At 43.5% G+C, this 27500-nt stretch overlaps 1 protein-coding gene and 1 long non-coding RNA gene across 2 annotated transcripts in view; one reads left to right on the top strand and one right to left on the bottom strand.

Moving 5' to 3' along the window:
* WAS (WASP actin nucleation promoting factor) overlaps window positions 1–27500 on the top strand; it is a 749592-nt gene that overhangs the window by 279257 nt on the left and 442835 nt on the right. Inside the window, exon 2 of the mRNA XM_044080287.1 lies at window positions 24685–24825. Coding sequence (XP_043936222.1) covers window positions 24685–24825 — 141 coding nt within the window. The remainder of the gene's footprint in view (window positions 1–24684; window positions 24826–27500) is intronic.
* The window catches only part of LOC122809072, a 514410-nt gene that overhangs the window by 131099 nt on the left and 355811 nt on the right, over window positions 1–27500 (bottom strand). The gene's annotated exons all lie outside the window — the stretch shown is intronic.

Below are 27500 nucleotides of genomic sequence, written 5' to 3'. Positions count from 1 at the left end.
AAAATTACATTTAAAACCATGTGCCCATATTCTAATGCAGTGTAGATAGTTATACCAAGTGGAAGTGAAACGCATCATGTTAGCGTGCCGCCAATAGTTACGTCTAGTGCAATGGTCAGGGTTACTACCTGTCCCACATTGTGAGGGATAGTACACAGCTGGGCAGTTGTGTCCATACCAAAACCATTATAAATGTAAAATATCCTGCGACCGTATGACATAATTATGTCCCACATTGCATGTAATAGTCACATACAATAGTTATTTCCGTGTGTAACATACCACATGTTACAAGAAATAGAATAAGCAAGAAAACGAAGCAGAAGGAGCATATAAACTGCTACAACAATAAGTTAACATGTAGGCATAAAACAAAAGTATTATCCATAGTACTGACCGTGGGTATGTGTTGTCCTGTAAAATCTGATTTGTGTCTGGAATATATCCCATCCTGGCCATATGAAAAGGTGGCAACCCTACCAATGGTCAGAGCATTCGGCCAAAATCTGCCCATATGCGGTCCAAGCCGTTCTTGTCAGGATGTGTCAAAGTTGAACGGGTATTACCCGGGTGTACCTACCATGTCATGAAAGTTAAGTATGTGCGTGTACCTATGTGTGTGATGTACAGCATGTGGAAGCTGAAAAATGCCAGGATAGTCCTCACAACCATACAGGTACCTGACATATGTAGTGTATGTAATGTGTTCCCTTGACCGTGCCATGGGCCATCACCCAAAGAAGGGATGGATGGAGTGTCAGGAATATGTGTGTGGGGGGGATGGGTAATGGTATAATCCACAAAGGCGATACTGTGTTGGATGCACAATAGGTGAACTGGAGTTGTATGAGGGAGCAGTGGATGAATCAGAAAGAAACACAAAGAACAAGCATACACATCTGCAATACAACCTGACAGGCCATACTGTAGAACACAATCACACAAACATATGAATATTACGATACACATTTACAGAAATGTCACCGGCACATACCCACAGAATGGTCTGGATGGAACTGGCCCATCCAAATGCAACACACCTGGATGCATAATTGAATACCCATCATCCCCTCCACAGCACACAATGCACCCCCATTCATGAACATCCACCAAATCCAGCCATACTCGGGCTACTAGCTTGGCACAGCCATAGCTACACATAGTGACCACTACTCATATGTAGTAGGCAGTGTCACCCTAGGCAGTGACAGGATTGCAAACTATGTATCCCTTGCATGTCAAACCCTAACACATTTTCGTAAATCCAAAAGAATGGACGGTATTTGGCTTTTTCAATTTTTGGATATCCCTCATGGGATAAGTATCTTGTGTAAACATCAGACTTGGTATCACGACACGATGTCCAGTCCTGTAGACATCTGGACACAAGTTGTATGTGCAGTAGTGGTGCATGAGACTGTTCAGCCTCTAGACGGTCATGCAGAACCTACTACCCAGGATCAAACACATGCCTGTGACGCACGTCTCTTCACATGAATTATCGAGAGAATATATTGTACACATTCGCATAGTGGCACTTGGAAATAGGGTGATTAAGGTGCTGATGTCAACAGGGTACCTCCTGACCCACTGTGTGAGGGACAGTCACTGTTTGGGTAGGTGTGTCCTGACCAAGAATGATACAATGGCAAATGTCCTGTGATTGTAGGAAATAACTATGTACCACACTTCATGTAACAGTTGCCTAAAGCAGTTATTTCTGGATATAAAATACGTAAATCGTACAAGAAACAGAATAAGCAACTAAAGTGCTAAAGGAATAGGCTCTCAGCCAGGAAAATAATGAATGTTCTAAACCCTGTACTGATTGTGGGTATGTGTTGGCCTAAACAATCTGATGTGTCCAGAATATATCCCATCCTGTACATATGAAAATGTGGCAACCCTATCAATGGTCAGAGCATTCGCACAATAACTGGCCAGCCTCTTAATCACTCACAAAACCAGTGACCTTTGGAGGAAAGGTGTTGAATAACACTTGAATGACTAATGACAATAATTAAGAGTAATAGACGCTTTTAACTGCAGAAAATAAGTATTAATACATATGTCTCTGAATCTGTCAACACGTTTCAAGTTAATAGTACTAATATTGTAGAAGTGTCCGTGATTTTCCCTGATTTGTCATTTCCTTCTCCCTGTCACTGTTTAAATTAGTCTGTATCACAGAGGTCCTTACACATATGTACACCAACCGTCACATTTGTTGATAGTACTATTGCATACCTGTACTGAATTCATAAGTGATGTCCAGAATAATATTCATCGTATATATGAATGAATGAAATAGTCAAATGTGAAGGGAAACACCAGTGGAAACACCCCCACCCTGTATTATGTAGTGGAACCACCCCCAACCCTATATTATGTAGTGCCAACCTAATAATGTGGTCAGAGGTGCCCAACCTCCTGCGTCTGTAAACATAGGTAGAATGTTAAAATTGGGACCAACTCTGTCCATGTGCACCAGTGGAAACACCCCCCCCACTCTGTATTATGTAGTGGAACCACCCCCACCCTATATTATGTAGTGCCAACCTAATAATGTGGTCAGAGGTGCCCAAACCCCTGCGTCTGTAAACACAGGTAGAATGTTAAAATTGGGACCAACTCTGTCCATGTGCTACGTCTGACATTTGAACAGGTACAGGGCAGTTCCGGTCACCAGTTGGACAAGCCTAAACCCAGACCAGCACATGAACACCCTGACAATCAAACACACGTATGTGCCAGCACTACAAGCTTTGGAGTTTTGAATATCCTTGGAGTGAGTAAACATGCAGCACGTGTCCAGAGCAGTAGGGAATAGGGAATGTCGCATGTGTAGTACTGCGGTTTTCCCAGCAGGAGAATGGATACCTGCTGTGTAAGTGAAGCGGTGAGGCATATGTTAGAGTAGCTATGAACCATGGGTATACATATAAATGAGGCAGAACACCAATAGTGTAGTGGTTAGAGCATCTGCCTAACATAAAGGCATTCCCGGTTCAAGTATGACTATAGCACATATCATTTTCTTGTGTAATGAATGCCTCTGTGCTGTAAAGCCAACATTTAAACATGTAAAGGTGAATGTGTGTTCCGCATGGGGCCGTTAACCGGATTCCATCAATCAAAGTGGTACTGTCATAATGAATAAGGCACACGTAAGCACAAAGAAGTGGCAGTAAACATATGTAACTCACAATAAGGAGATGCAAGTGCACCTGTGTAAGCAGCTCCCAGCATAGCAAATGTATGTTGTTTTGTACAGATGTAACGTTTTATAGATATATATATATATATATATATATATATATATATATATATATATATATATGTGTGTATAGATAAATATCCACAGACATAAAATAAAGAAATATGAAATATATGTATATATATATATATATATATATATATATATATATATATATATATATAATGAATGCCGAAAGAAGAAAGCATACACAAGGGTTGTGAAGGAAATCTAGAGCAACTAAGGTATTATATAGTGCTTGCAGCATATGTCAGATAAAGCTGCACAAGAGTACAGCACTGCTATTCACACCAGAGGCAGGGTTATATCAGTGGCCATAATATCGTTGAACTGCTACGTCAACATTACACACAGACGGAATGTAGTTCATGCTGTGACCACCTGCACTTGCAACCCGCAAAATGTTCATAATCCATAACATCAGGAAAGGCACGTATGGGCAAATATAAATGGAGGGAGACCCTGTGAATACACAAGTCGGTACAAAATATGTGTAGGGCCCCTAACGCTCTGGAGAGGGCAATGTGTAAAGGTGTGTCATGGCTGCGATATCAGGTGGATAATGGCTGCTACGCGTGGAAACTAAACACGGGTGGGCTGGAGAAACTATGGCTATGCGATTATGGACACAGAAGTGCCAGGGTTGGTTGCGCCGGTTGCAATGGAGCAGCCCGTGTAGGTCAGCTAGTATGTAGGTGTGATTCCTAGCTAGAGCGTCTTCTGCGTGGAGACATGCGTAAATGGGTGTACCTTCATTGAAGGTTGTGCATCAGGGCTGGCATCTCAGCACGTAAAACCTATCTGCCAATCATTAGTGGACCGGAGTTCTGCTGTGGCGACCCCTAACCGGGAAAAGCCGAAAGACACAACAACATGCAGACATCAATATGTTGACGTACATTCTCTGTAACACATGCACTCCATTTATTAACATAAATAATATGAATGTGCACAGAAACAAATACAGTAGCAGGAATAATAGGCTGTGCAGACGAGGAATAGGTCAAATGACACTGTATCACATCACACTTATCAGTGGTACCCCATACATGAACAAAGTTCGACATCTGTCCACTGTATAAAGTGCTGTATACAGATTACAAGTTAACCAGAGTGAAGTGTCGGTGTCATAATGACTAAGGCAATAGTATGCTGTTGAAGCAGAGATAAAACCCAATACGCATGTGTAAGTGTGTTTGTCCGGGAAATGTATTGGTCAACGGACACACAGATGTATATATAGATATATATATATATATATATATATATATATATATATATATATATATATATATATATATATATATATAGATATATATATATATATATATATATATATATATATATATATATATATATATATATATATATATATATATATATACACACACACACACACACACACACACACATATACAAATATATATATATATATATATATATATATATATATATATATATATATATATATATATATATACACATACAACAGTTATTGATATATACACATATACACACAAAAAATATATATATGTCATAGTAGATATACAAATGTACATAACTAGGTTACTTTACAGCAATTATGGGTAACATATGCTCAGACCGGGCATATGTTACTGGGAGGTCCAATAAACAAACGTTCACCTCCCACACCGCCCAGCTAGGCCGGTCAGACATACAGACAGGCAATAAAGATAAATACACTGCTGCTTTCCAAACCACTGGCAGGAAAGTACCAGTGAGAGAGATTTGCAAGGTCTACACTTTAAACATGGATAATGGGGTCCCTTGCGGGACACCAAAAATTCACTTTACGTGTGAACCCGTGGTTATCGATGCGAGCAGGATGTAGGTGTACATGGAACAGTAGGTTGTGCAAGTGTAATAACACATGGGTTGACAAAACATGTGACATGTATCCCGAGATGGGGAGAGTGGGCAATGTGTAGGGGTGTGCTCATACCCAGCTGCGCTCACAGTAAGTATTTGTCATGAGTGCTGTAGAGGGGTGTCAGGTAGGTGAATCATGGGTATGCAATAATGGGCCTAAGTGTGCAGGTGCTGGTTGGCAGAGATGTAGTAGGCCCGCCCAGTGGAAGTAATTAATATTCCTATGTGGGCATAGCAGACGCCTATACCTCCCAAACCTAAAGAGCACATCTACTGGATAGTCTGTAAACCATTGGGGGAACACATAGGGACTATATCAGTGCCGTGTACCTGATTAGCATGGACGTCCATATTTATGAATCAGAATGTAACAAAGTCCAACTAAACACTTCCAGAACTAGTGATATTAGGTGGACAAGTGGCGGAATACAGGTAATGACTGATGACAACATGTATGAGTCATAAACAGCATGTACCTCGACAAACGTGAATGAATACATATGCCCTGTGACTGTCAATGTGTCAGGTTAATAGAACCAATCATCTAAATGTGTCCCTCAGGGTGTTATGCAGTGTCCCTGATACAGTGTTCATTCTCCCCCATTGGTATGTGAGGTCTGCCAGTGACGGAAAGTGCATATTCCGCTGACCACCTTCGGTAGATGATAGCATAATAGTTTTGGATTACCACCTGTTCGCCTTTGTGAGGGACACACCACTCTGGGCAGTTGTGTCCTGCAAAATGAATGTTACGGCACATGGCCTGTGATTTCGGGAAAGGAGGTCATATATTGTGTGTAGTGGTGTCATAAAATGATTTTGTTGTATCAGAAACAGCTCCATGTTATAGGAAACAGTATTAGCAACTATAATGCTACAAGAATAACCTTAACATATGCAAACTGGTGAAGTAGTCAGTTTACTACTGGCTGTGGGTATGTGTTGCCTTGCCAAATGTGACAGCTCTACATATAGGTCCTATAGGGCTGCCACCTTTCCGAATGGCCAAAGTGGGACCTGCTCTGTAGAAATGTCAGACGTACCAGGGCAGAACATACCTACAGCCATGCATAGTACAGAAATATACATATTAGCACAAATCAAAGCTTAGCCTAGCAGCAGTCAAGTTGCTTGTGCTACTTCACATAACATATTGACGTGTCATGTATACAATAACCATTACATGCAACTATTACAGACACGTAGAATATAATAATGTCCTCTAATCAGGACAGTTGCTATGGCTAGAGTATTCTTGCATGACACATATGCCTAATGAGGGACTGTCCCATGCAAAGTGGGAAAGGTGTTACTCCTAGAGTCTCACGTCGGCCAATCCAAAAGGTGGAAAACCTACAATAGGTATGTGGTAGCATGACCCGGCAGAGGGATGCGTTTCCCAAAAAACATTTACATGTCAGCATTCCTGAGTATCGGTTCCCATGTATCAGCCAGATGGGAGCAGACTGTATGAGGAACATGCATGTAATATGATTATGTCACTGGACAGGCCGCCGAGTCCGTACAGTCGAACGCCTGCCATTGCCTAATGGTTAGACATACCCAATACTGTAATCATGTAGTCCGATGTAATAGGCATCACAAGGGATTGCGCCCACCCAGCGTGAGTGACAAATGTAAGCACAAATGTCAGTGCACGTGCAAGTGAGTGAGCGAGCCGGTGTAAGCGTGTTTGTCTACCAGTATGCCAGTATTGCACTGTTAAAGAAATATGGAGTCTAAGCAAGTATAAGGAGCTGTAACCAGAGGTCAGCAGTGCTTAACACCGTGCAAACTCACACACAACCGCTCCCACCTGCTGGAATGTGCCTTACCCACTCCATATCCAAAGGCATCGTTCTGGCCGCAAACAAAGAACTGTCCTTTGCACATGTTGGTAGCAATATCCTGCGCACACAGCTCATGTGAATTACCAATACACCATGGCATATGTACAGAGAATAGACAGTACCACACACATACCATACAGCACAGTCATCCAATAGTATAGCAATGTACTGGCAGATATGTCCGGACCACTGGTGTTTGCAGACCTGGCCGTCCTGTGTTTCAGTGTGTGAGCATGCCCAGTATGACTGTTATGCATGTTGTCGACTGACATTACCATCATACCTTCATGTGTTTGAGCATGCCAAGTATGGTCAACTAGATCGCATGTGTCACATGTCCAGACAGTCAGTACTGTGGTGCCGACCCCTGCATTGTACACCGACAGGTGGCATGCTATGTCTGCAGGGTAGCTAATGGTCATGTGGCATTGACTGTTACTACATTTCTGCACAGCGTGGGGGGACATCCAAATGTATCCACAGTCCTACACAGCACCGGAGGGGCACACATGACTCACATGTGTACATTGGAAGGGGGGCACAGCTGACAGTTGTACACATTTGCTACTACTGTACTGGTATGCCAGGTACTCCATTTCAGTGTGTGGACCTACCTAAATTGCTGGTTGGAGGCATACCAGTGTACGTCAGATCCTAGATTTAATTACCAGCATAGTGGTTGCAGACGTCCTAGCCTTCACAACCTACATCCAACTGCCTGGCCTGCTGTAGTTTGTGTGTGTGTCTGTGGGGGTTGGGATCATTCACTGGGCATATCCAGAGGCCATTGTATAGCATTTGTCTGTATAGGTCTACACCTGTCCAGCTGTATGAGACTTGTGTGGGCTGTATGGACACAAATGATGTTCAGCCCATAACCTGCAGTGGGTTAGGACACCCTGTGTACTACTGGCTACTATTGTGACCCCGGTATGTGCTACAGATGTCATGGTGCCACTATGGATGTGTACTGTCTGCTGCCCTAACAGTCGGCCACCAAACACTCTTGTATGCTCACATCCATACCATAGCTACGGGTAAATACACATTCTAATACAACTGCCAATTGGTAGGCAGATTGACTTACCTTGGGGGTGTTCCAGACCTGAGGATGGTGCTGGAGGGCTGCCTATGTCGGATGCACACAGTGCACTTCCTATACATGGCTGAGTACAGGCAGTGTCATGTTTGGCATCCATTGTACTGTCTGTGCGAGTCAGAGAGGGTGAAATCCCTGGGTACCTACTGTGTCAGTGCATATGCCATGTGTTGCCTCTTTGCCAAGGGCATGTCATACTGTGCACGGCCCTTTCGCCTACTGGGCCCAGCTCAGATAGTTCCTCCTCCAAGTCACACTGTGCCTGTACAGGCCTTGGCATTGGTGGGGGGCTGTGTGGCCCTGCCCCATGCTGTTCCTGCTGCAACTGTTACCGCAGGATCAGATTGTGTAACATAGCACATACCATAACAATTGGGGTGCATGTAGCTGGTGAATACTGCAAGGCTCCACCGGATGTGTCCAGACACCAGAACCGTGACCTGAGCATCCCAAACACATGCTCAATTATATGTCTTGCCTGTGCGTCTGCCTCATTATGGTGTGGTTGTTCAGGTGTGTGAGTATTGCTGATGGGTGTCATCAGCCACGACTCCAGTGGTTACCCAGCATCCCCCACTAGGAAACTGTAGGCGATGTCCATATTGACAAAGGTGTGGTACGGCTGCGTCAGATGCCATATATCGGAATCGTCATAGCTTCCAGGGCAGACAGCACACACATTCAGTTTAATGCCCTGGCCATCGCATATGGCCTAGCTGTTGGAGGGTATGCCCCTGCAGTTAATGTAGGCCTTACCCCACTCACTGGGTGGTGCTTTGATGCGTACGTGTGTGCAGGCTATAGCACCCAGTACCCCAGGCTAGTCAGCCATTTGGTGGAAGAGACGCATATTGCTGGTCAACAGATCACGTGTGTTGAGGACATGTATGTGCTCACTGGCATGTGGTGACATGGCGTCTGTGAACTGGTGCAATACTCTGGATGCAGATGCCTGTGAGATCCCCATGATATCCCCAGCTGTGCTTTGGGAGGTACCTATGGCTAGTATACCTTGGCCAACACATACCTTGGTATCCACTGGGATGGGTTTCCCTCGGCCTGTTCGATGTGTCAGGTGTGGCCAGCACAGCTCAACAAGCTGCTGTAGGAGGTCTCTGTCCACCCCATAGCACTCCACTATCTCCAGCTCATGTAGCCCCTGGTAAGTTACCCTGGGTCTGTAAAGTCTTATGTCACCTCACTAAGGGTTGTTCGGCATCATTCACATCCTCACCGCCCTCAGCCTCCTGCACATGTTGGTCTATGTTGCCTGCTGCAGCCCTTCTCATTTGGTTGGACTGTGTTGAGAAATGTCCCCGCATGTATACACCAGTGGTGTAGAGTGTGAAAGACACCTGTGTGTATGGTGCTTGCTCACATTACTGTAGTGTTCTGGGGTGGGCTAGCCATGTAATCTGCTGATTGTGCTGATTATCACCTGTTTGTGCAGCCTGTTCACCTTGACTACTCCACTACCATTGTTGTCCCTCCCAATTTCACCAGGCAGGTATAGACACACCCCTAGCTTAGGCATGCTAAGGCAGGAGCAATCCCGAGGCACAGGTCTCCAATGTATGTACAGTATGCCTGACCCCCCTCCCATGCTTTCACCTATGTTCAAGCCCTGCACCCGGCTATCTACACACATACACTCTTGGGATCTGCATCACACCCTGGGGATAAACGGGATTCACTATTGTCAACCTCATTTGCATAATATAGTCTTCTAATGCATAGTTATATGACCCATACTGACCCTCCAAATTAATAACCACTGCTTACTGTCACTCAGATCCGTACACAACTGGTTAAAGGTGCCTTACTATCACCGTATTCAATGTCCCTTGGTCTACCCAGCAACAAAATAACCAGTCTCTACACGACTAGAACCCGGGACCCTGTACACCACAGATGATGTGCTTTACCACTACTCCATGGCAGATATACATACATCCGAGGTGATCACGTACAGATCATCCAGCACAAACATACAATAGTGCTAATGTCTACATACATATATGTATATATCTATGTCTATCTATCTATCTCTATATCTATGTATATTTTATATATATATATACATATATATATATATATATATATATATATATATATATATATATATATATATATATATATATATATATATATACACACACATACACACACACACACACACACACACACACACACACACACATATAAATATACACACACATACATAGATATTGCATTTATATCACAACAGCGGACCACATGACACCAAAGCATTAGACAAGAATGAAAAGGAAACTACATTTGCCACCTGCATTATATAATGGTGTTACTATCAAGGCAAGTGTGTTTTGATGCGTCACACGGGTCAGACTGTATTAAGGGTAAGAGTAGGGCTGCTGACATTTACTCACCAGACCTATTGGCGAATGTATGTGTTGACAACCCAGTGTCTTGGGCGATTATGAGATTTGTGGACACTATATAGGAAAGCAACAAAACACACTCAACACATCCCGAAGCTAGCCACCAACAGATACCAACACATAGGATATGACTGCCAAACACACACACCTGTCATGCCTTGGAATCGAGCACCTACCTGTCTATTCTATCACACTACAGCATTACACAGTTACAGAATGCACTACCGAGATTACTGGATCACAGCACTCCCAGAGGCATACTTCTAGGTGGGTGACATCATCAGCAAAGGCAAAGACGCCGATAGGGATTGTATGGAGAGAGAGCTGTCTAAAAGCATTACTCTGTCCTCAGGCAGTTGGAAACACACACACACACACACACACACACACACACACACTGCAGGGCTGGGATTAGAACATAGACCTAAGTACCTTATCAGACTACAGCATTACGCAGTTACAGAACACGCTACCGAGATTACTGGATCACAGCCCTCCCAGAGGCATACTTCTAGGTGGGTGACATCATCAGCAAAGGCAAAGACACCGATAGGGATTGTATGGAGAGTGAGCTGTCTAAAAGCATTACTCTGTCCCCAGGCAGCTGGAAACACACACGCACACACACACACACACACACACGGCAGGGCTGGGGTTAGAACACAGACCTAACTACCTTATCACACTACAGCATTATGCAGTTACAGAACGCGCTACCGAGATTACTGGATCACAGCCCTCCCAGAGGCATACTTCTAGGTGGGTGACATCATCAGCAAAGGCAAAGACGCCGATAGGGATTGTATGGAGAGTGAGCTGTCTAAAAGCATTACTCTGTCCCCAGGCAGCTGGAAACACACACACACACACACACACACACACACACACACGGCAGAGCTGGGGTTAGAACACCGACCTAACTACCTTATCACACTACAGCATTACGCAGTTACAGAACGTGCTACCGAGATTACTGGATCACAGCACTCCCAGAGGCATACTTCTAGATGGGTGACATCATCAGCAAAGGCAAAGATGCTGATAGGGATTGTATGGAGAGTGAGCAGTCTAAAAGCATATTACTGTCCCAAGGCAGACAGAGACAAACACACGGCAGTGGTGTGAGCAGGACAACTGGCTATCTACGGAGCACTATTACAACACTACATAGATATGAGACACGCCACAGACAGTACACCTTTCAAGACAGTCAATATGACCTTCTAGGACTGCAGACATCGACATGGATGCTGGCAGTTACGGTGTACATACCTGTGAACCAGTGTGTTAAATGTAGGAATCCATCCTGAAGTGGGGTATGGCCATCTGTTGCCTGGATGACCACTATCGCTATACAGGATTACAATGGTCATGCCCATACACAGAGGCACACAACCGACACAAGGTGTCACTGGGCATGCTCACACACTTAGTAGCACACGTCAGTTTGGAATGCACTATGTGTCCATCTACACAACGGCGTACTGGGCATGCTCACACAGTAGCGAAGGGCTGTCTTGTATGCACACAAATTCTAAACATGGAAGGGCACAGTGTGTTGATAGTCATCATTGTTAGCATGAATGCTGCACTACATATGTCTGACACTGGTCTTCTACACAACGTCTGCTGCTGTCCATCACCTTAGCTGTACCAATCTAAACCTGGCACACTAATACCACCCATGGTGTTGTCCTGGCAGGAGTGGGTACTTTGCACATGTAGTACCATACATAGATGAAGAACCTGAGACCAGGTAAACACCCTGACACCTACAGGACAACTGCATTGTATGTGTATGCTAAACAGTGCTAGATGTGTAGTGTTCGTAATCATAGCTGCCAATCTAGATCCAACAATGGGGAATACTGACATCTGTGCAGTGAGGAACACCTGGCATAAGGCTCAGTTGTGCACAATAGCGCTACCACTGTATACCTCAGATACAGACATGTGAGCCATAAGACCATTACGGACCGCTCCAGGTGTTAGTGTCCCCACGTATATGAAGGCCACTCACATGTACTGACCAGTACACTCTCAAAAGCCATCACAGATGTGTCAGGTGCAGATCACAGTGGTAAATTCCGCACTCTAGTATGTAGCCTTCACACATCACCATGTCCTTGGACCAGCAACACACATCCAAACATTAGTACAACACCATGTTACTCATGACCAGTGGACTGTACCTAGCTCTACAGCAACTGTGCAGACTACCCATGTACTGACAGGGTTCCATCATGTGTTATGCAATGTACTGATACCACTATTCATAACCAGGTTGGCTGTACACATAACAGGGGCCCTGGGTCTTATACAGCTGTAACAGATAACTGTTGCTGTACACCAGACAACACACTCATGTTTGGATATGACGTACATGTAACTGCCGTGGATATGTACATGCCCCACACACACACAACACATATGTACATAGCATAGCTATTGCTGTCCTTCGTGCAGACACATGGCTACAGTGATTACATGCATGCACATGGAAGGTAGGTCCATGGCTGTTGAATGCTAACAGTACATAAGGTAGCAATGTTGACTGAGTTAACATTCCCTCTGTACTGGTTACCCATGACAACTATCATATCATACAAACAGTCCATGTGTCATGTATGTCATCACACATGTTCACCAATTGCAATGCATACAAACATGGCTACATGACAGGAATGTAGGAACTATATACATGTACATGTAGTGGTGTGGATTCAGCTACCATGCATGAGCAGTAGCTGATGTTTGCAGTTCATCTGTGTCTTACTACAACATGCAGTTGCAATGCAGCCCCATCATTGACACCTGTATATGGTGAAATACTCACAGTACGGTAAGATGTATATCAGGTATGGATGGATGTGTGTACATAAAGTGGTGGGCCACCTTTGCAGATGGATGTTTGCTGAAGACAGCTCACAGGTGTGTCACAAGCTGTCCTACCATGACATGTGCAAACAGTAAGCTATGTTTCTGGTACTTGAAGGTGAAGACATACAACCTACACAGTGTGTGTGTGTGTATGTATGTATGGCTGTCTGGTGCATGGAGTGAGGATGTATGCTACCATTGAAAACAGATAGGGCCCCTAACCCCTCAAGGTGATGCAATCTACTACCCTGTTGATGCCATCAGTCTTAGGCATTACTGACTACCTGTACATGTTCATTCTCTGTGTCACGTCATGTGGGTGCACAGTACTGTAATGGTGATTACCACATAGGCAGGGGTCCTCACCTCAACACTATCAAGTGTGTGTTATTGTGTCATTGACCCCGTGAGTGTGGGCGTGTTACTGTGTGTGTCTGGGTATGTCTGTGTGTGTTCTCATCCTGTAATGTGAAAGTGTATTATTGCTACACAGTGAGACCTCATGCTTTCAACTGGCCCCTACCCTTGACATCAGCTAGACCACTGTGTAAACCCCCCGCACCATGTAGCTGTACCTGTGATGTCACCCGGTATGGATGCCACGTCTCTAGCCACTGTAGGCTAGTACACAGCTCACATGCTCCTGGATCAGTAGATGTGTAGAGATCTTTGGAATGTCAGCCTTTCTAACAGTGAGGCTGAGGCTATGTATAGCATGCTGGTATTGCCATCCATGCCTGTGAGTACTCCACATTTACACATGTGAAACTGCAAACACTGGTACTTAATGGCACATGTAATTAGAACTTAAGGAGGGAAGCAGGGCATCATTACCAACATGCTATTACTGTTGTTACCAAGACACATACTGTGAACATAAAACAATGCATTCTAACTGCAAACACTGTTACGTAATGGCACATGCAATCAGACCTTAAGGAGGGACGCAGGGCATCATTACCAACATGCTGTTACTGTTGTTACCAAGACACATACTGTGAATATAAAACAATGTATTCTAATCCTGTACTACATGGTATGTCTGCTGCATGTCAACAGTACACAACAATTGTAATATACACCTATCTCACTATTCTGTTCACCCTGTGCATCAGACCATATGAGCATGTCCCTGCACCGATGGTGTGGATGACAGGGATGTGGCACAGGCATCATCATATGCACAGGGTGATAATGTTTGCCAGGGGCCTAGGCTGCACCAGTGGATGACATCATGTGTGTGGGTTAGGGCCTGTGATCTAATTGGACACATGTGGTTATTATGCATGTGGGTGTTGCGGTGCCCTACAGATGTTTCTGGTGTGTGCGTGTATGTGTGCACACTGTTCTGCCATGTATCCGACCTACACATGGGGTATTATTGACAGCTGCAGATTGTACAGACCAGGATTTACAGCTCACTGTGTCCGGCCATGGCCACGTGACCTGTGCTTGCCAGGGGTTGCACGGGCACTACCAGAAAGAGGTACAGATTGGGTACTGTCCGATGACACATCCACTGGAACCGTGTCCCCACACTGAGACCATCCAGGGCTACGTCCACATGGCCTGCTGTGTCCTGGTGTGGACAGCGTAACACCAGCTGCACTGCTGCTGCTACTGGCACTATGGGAGTGGGCATGTGAGGTAGCTCGTTCACGTAGACCTGCACCAGGTGGTGTAGCTGGCCTACATCCACGTGGCCTATGCCTCACGCCTACCAGATGTTCCAGCACAGACAGCTCACGCTCACAGATTGCCATGCCACGGTCAAGGATTCCAACCATGTCACCCAATCGCCTGTCCAAAACGTCAGCAATCTGCTGTTGAGCATTTGCCAATGTCTGGATGTTTTTGTTTAAAGAACGGATAGCAGCCCTCTGAAGCCTCTGCCCTTCTCTGTTCTGCAGTTCAGCACATGCCTGTGCCACCATTACAGTCTGAAACATGTGTCTGGTGACACCAGCTGCTGCGCTCTGTCGTGCAGGTGCATGTCGGCCAGAGGTCATCCTATGAGCAGCACTGGACACATGCCTGTGTGGCACATCTGCAGTCATTTCACTGGCACCATGGTGTGAAGACACACCTTCCATAGCCACCACACGTTCCTGTTCCAAGCTAACACACGGTAACTGTCCTTCCTCTATGGCCACTGGTGATGGGGTATGTGTTGGCATGAGAACTGTGTGCGGGGAAGAGGGTGATATAGGTGGGATGGCAACCAATGGCACAGATTCAGCCCCTAACATCCCTGCCTGTACCTCAAGCATATGTTCATCACTGCTAGAGTCTGTGGGGACACTAACATCGGATGGACCGCAGGAGGGCAACGCACCTATATCACCTGTGAAGGCAAACAAAGACTTTACATTACAATAGAGACACACAGACACACACACACACACACACACACACACACACACACACACACACACACACACACACACACACACACACAGACACACACAGACACACACAGACACACACACACAGACACACACAGACAACCATGCATGTGATATGACAGAAGGCATGCAGCATGCATGTGATACAGCAGAAGGCATGCAGCTCAGACATTAATAGTGTTAGTTAGAATACATCCCTGGGTTGCACACAACAGCAAGCATGTGTCATAGCAGAAGCCATGCATTTCACAAATCATGGTAGTAAGCATGCATCCCTGTGATACACCATGTGGACCAGCACAGGTTAACAAGACACATGGCTGATGTGAGGCATATGTCCTTGACATTAACATGTAGTATGACATGTAATCTGCTGATGTGTGCAGTGACATACATACATGTTTAACACAATGGTGTCCTGACACATGTACAGTGGTGTAAAGGTGTCACATTGCAGTGTTGTCTGTATGCCCTACAGATAGAATGCACTTTTAGCAGATGTGCATGACCATTGAAGGGTAGTATGAGGCATCTATATTGCTATACATTGTGAAGTACAGACACAGTGCCATTGCATGAAATCATGAGGTGTCTCTATTGCTATACAGTGTGGAATACACATACAGTGCATAGCCATGACTGCGTGCATACACAATACATAAATACTGTGGATTGTGACCCACGTTGCTCAGATGTATACACACTAAACCATGCTGTGTCATGTGTGACAGGTCACCAGAAGACATACAGATGACACCCCTGCACAACTGCTAACATTTCTTAGTTGCCTGGCAACTGTGTCCACACATGGCAGACTGGTCAATACACCATGTCACACATGACATTTATGTACCACACACACGAGGTGCATGGCTGACAGTGATGTCCAACAGCAGCAAGGGAAATGAATGGTATCTCTGGCCTGATGTGGGGTCTGTGTATGTATGTGGAAGCTGTACAGATGACTACTTTCATGCTGTGACACAGTCATGATGTTCAACACATCTTATGTGGTCGAATTAATTGACACCTCCACAAGCTGTGCACAGACTGTTAGGATGTCCAGTGTTCCACATTTACTATATAACCATTTAACAAAGGCTATAGTTGGACCATGTGTAGACAATGTGCAACAGGGTGTACACACATACACATCACATCTACTGTGTGTTACTACATGTCTCTGGCCATCCTCCATGGCCATGTGTGAACATGTGTTGGCCAAATGTGTGTGATGGCCATCTATCTCACATGTCTGTAGACATACACCCGTAGATGTCAGATACTCCAGTGTCCACAGGGTTATACAGACAAAGGGTTGTATGTTTGGTATGTGGGGTATGTTTTATGGGATAGTGTGACAATGTTGCAGCCGGGCCACTACATGTCTGGGACATGTCAGATGGCACATCACAATATCTGCACTCATTGCAGGGGCACATTCCACAATGGTGAATCATGTGGGCTGCCCATATCCCAGCTCACTGTGTAGTACTGTTTGCGTACCCCATATGTGTTGTTCTGATGTATAGTACATATTCCTACATTGAACAATGCCTCCACTGTTGTATGCACAGCTGTCCACATATCTAGCAATGACAGTTACTGTGGTTTCATGTTGATGTTTCATTTGGTTTGTATATATTGCACATGGGTAGCCAGTGTGATTGATGAAAGATGCGACCTGTATATCGTGACTGGACCATACATTATGTGTACATGTGTTAACTGGCCACATGGTGAATAGATCTGTGCATTCACATGCCTGATACTGATAAATGTCTCACCTACAATGACCTGCTGTCTCTGCGGCATGCCAGAGGTACCTGTATAGGGGTGACACAGCAGTTTGATCATTATCCATGACTGTATGACAGCTACAGGGTGCACTGTGCATGTTAACACATTTGTCAGTACAATAGCATATACTATGGAGTATGCACATGTGTGCATACACAGGGTAGCATACTATAGTATCCGGCATGTGTGTAAACATACCTTGCATATGATATTACATTACATATTGTACAGTGACACATGCGACTAAATGAGACATAATATTTATATGTGCAGTAGTGACTTACCAGTCAACTCCAGGCTCAGTGGTTGGGAGACACCCACCTCCACAATGGCAGCTAGAGTTTGTGGATGCTGTTCTGATGGGGTCCCCAGCCTGGCCAGTAGCTCCTCGGTAGGTGTGAGTGGGGGCTGGGTTGGTGGCCCACCACCTGTTCTACCTTGTTCCCTGGAGATTGCATTGGCATGCTGTTTCGCATGTCGGATCAGGTCCGTGCAGTGTCTGCGCACCTGCTGGTAGGGGCAGTTATGGCCACCCACATCATTAAACCTCCTGCGAAGTTCCTGCCACAGGTCATCACACTGCTGGGCATGCTGTGGCGCATGGCTGAACAGTACCTCATAGTTATCCTGGAGGTATGGTATGAGGGCATCATCCTCCAAGCAGCTATATGCCGGCAGTCATGATCGAGGCATTATCTGGAAGACATAATGATGGAGACAGGTCACAGCATCTCAGAGATGCACAGAGATACAGCTGCACATACATGTGTATTACATTTAGTACTTATGAACAGTTGTCTTTGCAAATCGTTATGACACTGACATGACTGACATGTTTGTTTCACACACATGTAACACCCGATGGGTTTTGGATATTATCATCATATATGTGTGTCACCTCATTATATTGCTTATATTCCATGTGAATGCTGTCTTGATGTGGGCATGTCTGTTTGCCTGTACTGGTGTTCTTACCTATCAGCACATGCCTGGATGTGTGCACATTAATGCTGTTGACCTTGATGCTGTGTATATTTCACATATCATCACATACGCTGCCTTAACGGACATGGGCAGTGACAATGCAGACATGCGCACGGAAACCTTTACATGCATGTGTTTTGCCATATACATATACATAGCACTGTACAGCAGTTCAACATCCTGCCACGTATCGCCTGTGTTGCACATGTGATACACATGGGACAATGGCTAGCCGGATGGTATTCGCAGGGATGGTTATCAACTATAGCATGTATGGCCAAGATCATGTAGTAGTGTGTATGCCCTGGGCCATGTATGGGCATAGGATGTAAGGTTTTCTAGCTGTATCCGACAGCCATGTTCCCACCAATAGGTGAATCAGTGCCACATTACTGATCCAGACAGTTAATGATACATCTACCATGCAGTCATCGCACCATGTATGACAGAGATGACATGTGCAGCTTTGCTGGACAGGGTTGCATGGTATGGCAGGAGTATGTAACATGTATGGCACAGGGATCTGTCCAGCATGTGGCGAACCTTGTACTAGGAAGATGGCTGTCCATGACATATGTCTTTCAGATCAGGATATGTACGTGTAGCATGTCCAACATCACAGTGTTGCACATGTCTTTATGCAGGGTAGGCAGCATGCTGCATAGTGGAGATGAGGATTGTGAAGGCTGGTGTCGCCCATCCAAGCATGGCCAATACCCCTTAAAGGTGATATGTGATCTGATATTGGTCACTTGAGTGCTGAGTATGGCTGTCCAATGCTCTCCATGCTCATGGATGGCACCCTGTCATGACTTGGGTTGCCTCTTATGACTACCTAATAGGCCTGGTGATGTCACTAGCTCAGGGAGGTAAACTGCACAGCACCATCCCTTACACACAGTGTCCATAATGTTGACCGCTGCCTAGGTGGTAGTTAATGGGTACAGGGTTATTAACATAGCGGTGACAATGCAATAAGCAGCTGTCAGATTGTGCACATATGTCACGCACCTCACCCACAAAGCCCATTCTGTATGTTGTCCACAACACTGAGTCAGCTATTGCTCCTAGGTCATGGCCATTCTCATACTCACATATGCAGATGCCTCCCATTTGTCTGTGTGGTATGGGCTACAATGACGGAGGAGTACAAAACATTAACCCTGTTTTACTGTAGCTGCCACTGGTGTGATATGCACATGTCACTCAGACACCTTTTGTAATGTTGCTTCTGTGAACAGGCCACTGGTAGAACACTTCTGTGACATACAAAGGTACATGTAGTATACTGTGTGTAGGTGGAACACAGTATGGGTGATGATGTCCTATGACCTGTCACAGGTATGCTATGCAGTGTGAATTCATCCGTACTGTCATCTACATCTGTACTGCTAACAACATCTACGTTAAGGTTCATAGACTTTCAGACCATACTCAGCAGGGTAATAGTGCAGTGCCTCCCATTATGAGTGGCGTCTCCACTTTGTGGGTTGTGATAACTGTTAGTGTGATCCATTCAGTGTTTTTACAGACTGCCATGAACCTATGTTTTACATGGAAGTGTATATGTAGAGCAAACTGTTTTGCCATATGTGTATTATACGACCGGGGATTTGAACAGGTCACATGCAGCCTGAGTGCACCTTGTACCATCATAGTTATGGTTACAGGGGCTCTGTAGTGTTCATGGATATGTGATTGTGTACCTGTTGGGGGGCAGTGAGTTTATGTTATCCAACACCCTATCTGTATTGCTTATTCATGCTCAGCACTTGTTCAGAACATGTAAGCACTTCATGAGCTACTAATTACTATAGCACTCAATCCTACTCATTTCCTACAGGTTAAACACTGTTTGTCCTTACATTTCCAGCATGCTTACAGTACAACAGCTGTTGTACACACTTACCTCACATATCTTGTGATAAATGGTTGAATATACAGGCATGTCCAAATGTCAATTACCAGTGTTATTGCCTGTCTATATGATGAATATGGGCAACATGAGGCAATATAGCAATTGTCTCATGTACACAGTCAATGCTCACCTCCTAACATACAACGCTACAGCCTGTGAGAGATGCACATATGTAGCCATGCTGGAGGTAATGCTCTCTCCAACCAAGACTTAACCTGACAATCATGTGGGGATGTTAAACATTTGCAGCACACCCCACTCATCACATAGTCTCACTAGATCTCCACCACCACAGGCCACACATAGTAAGACTACAACATATGCGGAGCCTCTCCATACTACTCTGTCTAGGCAACAGAGGCAGCCCCCATCATCAAACACAACACCAATTACTTATAGCCCACAGACTCATGTGTGCCCATCAACTACAGCCAATAGGGTGTTATAACATACCCAACACACTAGTCATAGGTGACTCTGTAGGCGGTCACACTGATGTCCCACTCAGCAGGCTACACAAGGCGATAGTCACTGTCATCTGGCTGTTGGGTAACAGGATCCACAACATAACCTATGCACTCAGGTCACTCCTCAACAGGTACAATATGACTGTCATTCTCCACGTTAGTGTGAATGCCCTGAGATGTAACTTCCTGGACTACATGTACAGGGACATGCAATAGCTCTCCGATCTTGTAGCCCAGGCAGGTATTGCCCAAGCCCTGAGAAGCATTCTGCATTAGTCAGACTGATGACACAGTACAATGACAGAATTATTCACTTCAACAGCTGCCTATGCTTCTGGTGTAATTCCAAGGGTATCCAGTATCTGTCTGCTTTGAATGACATGGTCGACAAACCACAATGCTTTGGCACAGATGACCTGCACCTGTTAGCCCTGGGATTATGGATAACATCTAAAGCTCTTGCTGCTCCTATACTGCCTGTTTTAGACGCATTTCAAATAACATATTCACCACCAGAACAGGTACAGGCAAGCAAAGCCTGAAGGTAATGTTACTCAATGCTTGACATCTTCATCTCAAATGCACTCAGCCGAGGCACTCCTTATAATGGACCACTTCGATATCTCTGCAGTGACTGTGACCTGCTTCTAGGCTCTGGAGAGCACCCCAGCACTGACAGGCTATTACGCAGACCACACCTTTCAGTCATGTAACCAGGACCGGAACACCCACGGTGGAGGTGTGTCCATATTTCACAAGGATGTACACACCTCCATGCTGGTTGCTTAGCACAATGCATCAGAGGTAATCCAAGTGCAACTAACTGTGGCCAGAACTGCTATACAAATTGTAGCTTGCTACGGATTCCACACCATACCCCACGGTTAACGGCCCTCATTTCTTGGTGTACTGGAAAGTAGGGTTCAAACAGGGACTACTGATGTGAGACTGACACTACCCCACACTTGACTGTGATACCTACTCATGTACCAACACATTAGGCCAACACTTTCAGGGATTCATAAACTCCAATCGGCTGGATCAACCTATACACACCACCACCAAGGCCAACAATATCCTAGACCTTGACCTCGTTGGTCAGTTCCGAATGTATGCTAATCACCCTTGTTATCCACATCCTACCACCACACCCTTCACGGAAAACACAGTACAATATTTCTACAAAGCCAACTTCAGGCTTCTTATGACAGCAGTAGTAAACATCATGACACCCGTGCAGATGGACAATATAGTTACAAACGCTGAATCATACACAACTGCACTTCATTAGCACTCACATGACTGCATGGATCATGCTATCCCAAACAGAGCCATGACAGTACCCACCAGATAATGGACACCACTCTGAGGGTCCACTGTCATGGACATAATGTACAACAGAAGGAGGACACTGTTGCAAAGTAGAGTAAGATCTCATGGGTGGGGTAGCTCCCTGGTCAGCCTCAGTAGAAATCTGAGATCCCTTATTACATCCTCCAAAGCTAGCTATGTAAACATTACTGCGACTCATACCAAGGACTAGCACAAAGCGTTATGGAGGTATGTCACTACTCTTGATGGCGTACCCACATCTGCTCTGGCATACAGCGGTTAGGCACGAACATTACAGAACCGACTGATATTGGCAACATCCTGGCAGATAGGTTCAGTGCTAACTTTACACCCCTCTCACACCCTAAAGGGCCCACATCTATACAGGAACAATGCAGAATCCCAGCGGTCACAACTACACAGTTCAAAGCTGCACTCTCTAAAGCCTGGAACACAGACTCCATGTGACCGTCCAACATCCCAGGCTGTGATTTACACAAACCTCAGAATGACATGGCTCCCCACTTGGGCACCAAATTCACTAATAGCCTTGTATCAGGCATTGTGGCCCCTGAATGGTGCACAGCAACAGTTATCACACTTCACAAAGGTGGCACCACAATGGACCAGAGGGACTATTGCCCTAGATGCCTGACTAGACTGTTCTGCAAGGCTACGGAGCACATCATCATGGAAGTCATTCACAGAGACATTGGTGGCCTCCAATTACCCTACTGCGGCATTTCCTTATTGTCTTCCCCTAAACGTCCTTTTTGGACTGTGGTGCATGGCGTGTGCATCCGCTTACCGCGTTTCGAGAATGTTTTCATCCACGTAAACATGCACTTTCGGGCTCCATGTGTGCTCTCAGCTAAGCAAAGCTATACCTACATCCACGCCCCTGTCCTGCGGCTTTGCTTAGCAACAGGCAGCCCAGATTTGCATTGCTCCAATGTGCTTACAGCTGCAGTGGCACACCCCACTGCTGATGTCATGTATTCCTCCAGACCACTCCTCGGTGTTGTAGCGCTGCGCCATATGGTACATCCTTAGGCTGGCAGGATGTTTGCAATTCACTATTACTTGCCTCATTTGCATGGCATTGACTACTAATTCATAGTTACCATGCCAAACACTGTCACAGTCCCTTAGCAACACTTGCAGCTTGGTTGTGGTGTAGCATGCATACCATTGAATATTATGGTGAAATCATGATTTGTGTTACATTGCTATTTTATGACATTTGTATATATTTTCCTTGTGTTCCCGTTTGCGCACACATGCCCTGTGGTTGTACTTTGCGTTACTGCGGCCATGACATTAAATGTTATTTTTTATGTGTTGTGCATCTTTTCTTATGCCATTTGCTATATATTTAGCCATTGGCATATGTTAACTTTGTAATACATGAGTCTGATCCGCTTTCATGGCTCCGATGTTCTGTTTGGCAAAATGTAAACCGTTTTTTTTTTTTTTGGTTTACATTTCTGTAGGCTTACGCTACGCCTACGCCACTTCATGAATCACTATGTACCTTCATTTGCATGCTGCAGTACTGCACATGGGGTGATTAGCATACCTACACCGAGAGCTGCGCAGATCTGGCATACGCTGGTAGTGCACGTGGAATTGGATCATACCTGAATCGCTCGGCGGCCATATTTGGCATTATACTGCCTACGCTACACCTGCGCCTGGCTCAAGCTTCATGAATCCCGGGCATAGTTTAAAAATATTTTTGGCATTCAATGTCCTTATCTGTATACTTCAAGACTCATGGATATTAAGCAGAGACGAAAATTAATTTAGCCTTTACTCATGAACAGTGGAAAGTTCATTCTGAATGTATTTGAGTAGTAAATGAACAGTAAGTTGCTAAAAGATGCAGTTCCAAACATCCATTATCTGAGTTTGATGTCAGTTTTAAGTACATTTAATTGTGACTGTTTTTCATTATTTATAAAAGATATTTAATATAATAAGAAATAATTAATCATGGCAGTATCAATTCTATGGTGCTGTGTATATTAGCAATGGTTTTGCCTTTGCAATGGTATTAATGGCATTTTGCTGAATAACTAATAAATGTTGATCTCTCTTTCTACATGCAACTTGGCAGCGTACAGGGTGATGTATAAAATCCACAGATCAGTTATTGCTTCACTTTTTACTTGCACTGATTATGTCATAATGCCAAGAAAATTGAACTGCATGCCAGGAAAACTAAACTATCTGAACAAAATGGTACTCACAGTCCTTGAAAAATAAATGAAACCACTTTTCTGCTACTGTCACTCCCTTCTTCCACAACCAGTGCAAATCCAACAGCAGATTATTAATATATTGTTCTTCTCTTTTCTAGGCCCTGGCAACTACAGTGGCACAGCTTTTTCTTGCACAGCCACCTAACACCAGCTGTTGGGTCAAACATTTCACTGGAGTATTATGTTTAGTCAAAGATAATCCCCGGCGGTCCTACTTCATCCGTGTATATGACTTGAAGGTAAGCAGTGAATTAGGATTACAGAAATTTTCACAATGGATGCTGCTGTACTGTATGACATATCCTCTATCTCTCACTGTTTGCTTCTTGGAAGGAAAACTATAAGCTTCATTTAAATAAATGAGCCTCCATTTCCATTTCTTACATGGCATACATCTGTATATTGTATAATATGTCAGCTAGATATAGCCAATGTATTTATTTTTTGCTCATTTATTTATTTATTCTTATAACCAAGTAAGTGTACTTACTCTAAGTGACCATATGTAATCAACGCAAACTTTTCAGCTACGTACTAGATCTGAGAAATTGTTATCTTCATTGAGGATATTATGGATGATTGGAAATGACTATATTAATGAGGATGGACAGGAATCCTTGGATACATTCAAAAGGGCATAGGAGATGTGCAGAAATGTCTCTGTGCCATCAAGCAAGTATAATGTAACATGTCACAAATGTATCTGCTAAGGAACTTTTGATGTGAACTAAGTCTACAGCATATAAAAACAGCAAAAATATACCTTGCGTGTTGAAGAACACTGAATTGAAAAACTTTAATAAGAAGCCAAATTAAGCACTTTCAGCCTTCACTGAGGTCTTGATCAGAGTAAACAAACTCACAGCTAACAACTTCTTAAATACAAAGACAGTCGCATAATACATTTGTGTCACTGCTTAATCCACATCTAACATAAAATTATTTATCTATTGACATCTGTTCCAATTATTTGTTTTTCTCTAAAATTCACTTATAATTCACTTCTCCATTTAAACCTGGAAAACTGTGAATTCAACATTATTTACCATTTAATTTCTAAAAAATAAAGTTATCATCCCTGTTCCATTAAAACTTTCAGAAACAAAATCTGCTACATAAAAACAACTTTTTTTAATCTTTGTAACGTTGAATTTGTTTGTCTAAGGCATTGTTGGTATTCTTACTTTTAATTGCACAATGCTGTTCATATATCTACTTTTTCAGCTATTAGTTTTACCTATGCCGTACACCTCACAGGTAACACACTGGAAAAAATAAATAGCATAAGATGATGTACATGTGAAGTGCTCAGGTACTACATAAGATCTATTAGAAGGCTAAAAGAAAAAATTTGGACTCTCAAAAATGTACCTGCACATTGTACAATTAAACATCTGTACATCCCCATTTCTTCTTTTTGTTAACTTCAGATTATTTATGTTGACTATCAATCACATTTTTATAATTCTCCCTCATTTATTGATGAACACTCTGGATCATTACCAACAGTTTGGTACACTTCATCATTACCTGATAAAACTGTCCACCAAAAATACAAGTGGCACAGAGACAGACCAATTCTTTTTATCACCAGTTTCACTAGATTTGTTATCTGTATTACCGGTATCGATTTGAATATCTCACAATCCATCCTGTGCCATCTTTTAATGGAACCATGTAAAACAATCCTGTTACATGTACAGAAATCAAACTATCAATCTTCTCCAAGTCACTGGTCAGATGTTTTATTCTTATTCCCTGCCTCTTAACTAAATTGTTGTTTAGATATATAGGCTGCATACCATTGTAATGTAAAATGGCATTACTGTCTGTGTTCATATAATTAACAACTGTTTTCAAAACTTTACCCCTGACTGAACATCAACAATAACAAGCAATTATTCCTCATTAATTATAGCATTTCCTAATCTTTTCTAAAAAAATGAAATGTATCCTTAATAAAACAGAGAGTTATTTCCACTATTTTGAATAATGCCATATCAGCAAATATAGAAACAGGTTCCAGCTTGGAAGCAGGAGCTGACATTATTGTTAACTAGGAATGCAGATAAACTCCCCTAGTAGCAGAAGGACTTCAAGGTACAGCAATACAAAACAAAACAAAAAAAGACAGAAGTTCAGCAACCAAAACTTTGCATTGAGAAAGAACTTGAACTTGAAAGCTTTGACTTGCTTTATTGTGCTTGGAGAAAATTTAAAAAAAACACAGAAAAGTCAACCACATTTCAGAGTAAAATATGCAAGCAGAAATATAAAGTAACATAGAAATAAAAACAATCTGCAATATGTACAACACTTAGCATATAGACAGTTAATTATACGATAATAGTATGAAAAATGGATAAGTTTGAATAAGAGAAGAAAAGACATGGTGTGATGTAGATTAGATTAGATTGTCCTGGTTTTAGAAGACAGCTGCAATTATATGCCTGTTTGCAGTTAATGATTTAATATAATCAGGAATAAACAGTTCAAAGGATGCATCAGTGTGACAGCATGAGATATAAAATGCAGGAACATATTTGTAATAGCAAAATGAAATAAGCTATGATTCCTGTTATGTAAAGACATAAGCAAAGTGCTTGATCAGTTGTTCTACTTATGTCCACTACTACTACTACTACTACTACTACTTCTACAAAACAGTACTACTACTACTTATGTATGTTACTACTGCTACAAAACAGTACTACTACTACTTATGTATGTTACTACTTCTACAAAACAGTACTACTAGTACTTATGTATGTTACTACTTCTACAAAACAATACTACTACTACTTCGGCATGTTACTACTTCTTCAAGCAGTACTACTGCTACTTACGTATGTTACTACTTCTACAAAACAGTACCATTACTACTTAGGCATGTTACTACTTCTTCAGGCAGTAT

The sequence above is a fragment of the Protopterus annectens genome, chromosome 8.part0, assembly GCF_019279795.1.
Source record: "Protopterus annectens isolate FY-2018-M chromosome 8.part0, PAN1.0, whole genome shotgun sequence".
NCBI classification, from domain to species: Eukaryota; Metazoa; Chordata; order Ceratodontiformes; family Protopteridae; genus Protopterus; species Protopterus annectens.
The sequence above is the reverse complement of the archived record's forward strand: the minus strand, read 5'-3'. Positions and strand labels throughout refer to the sequence as shown.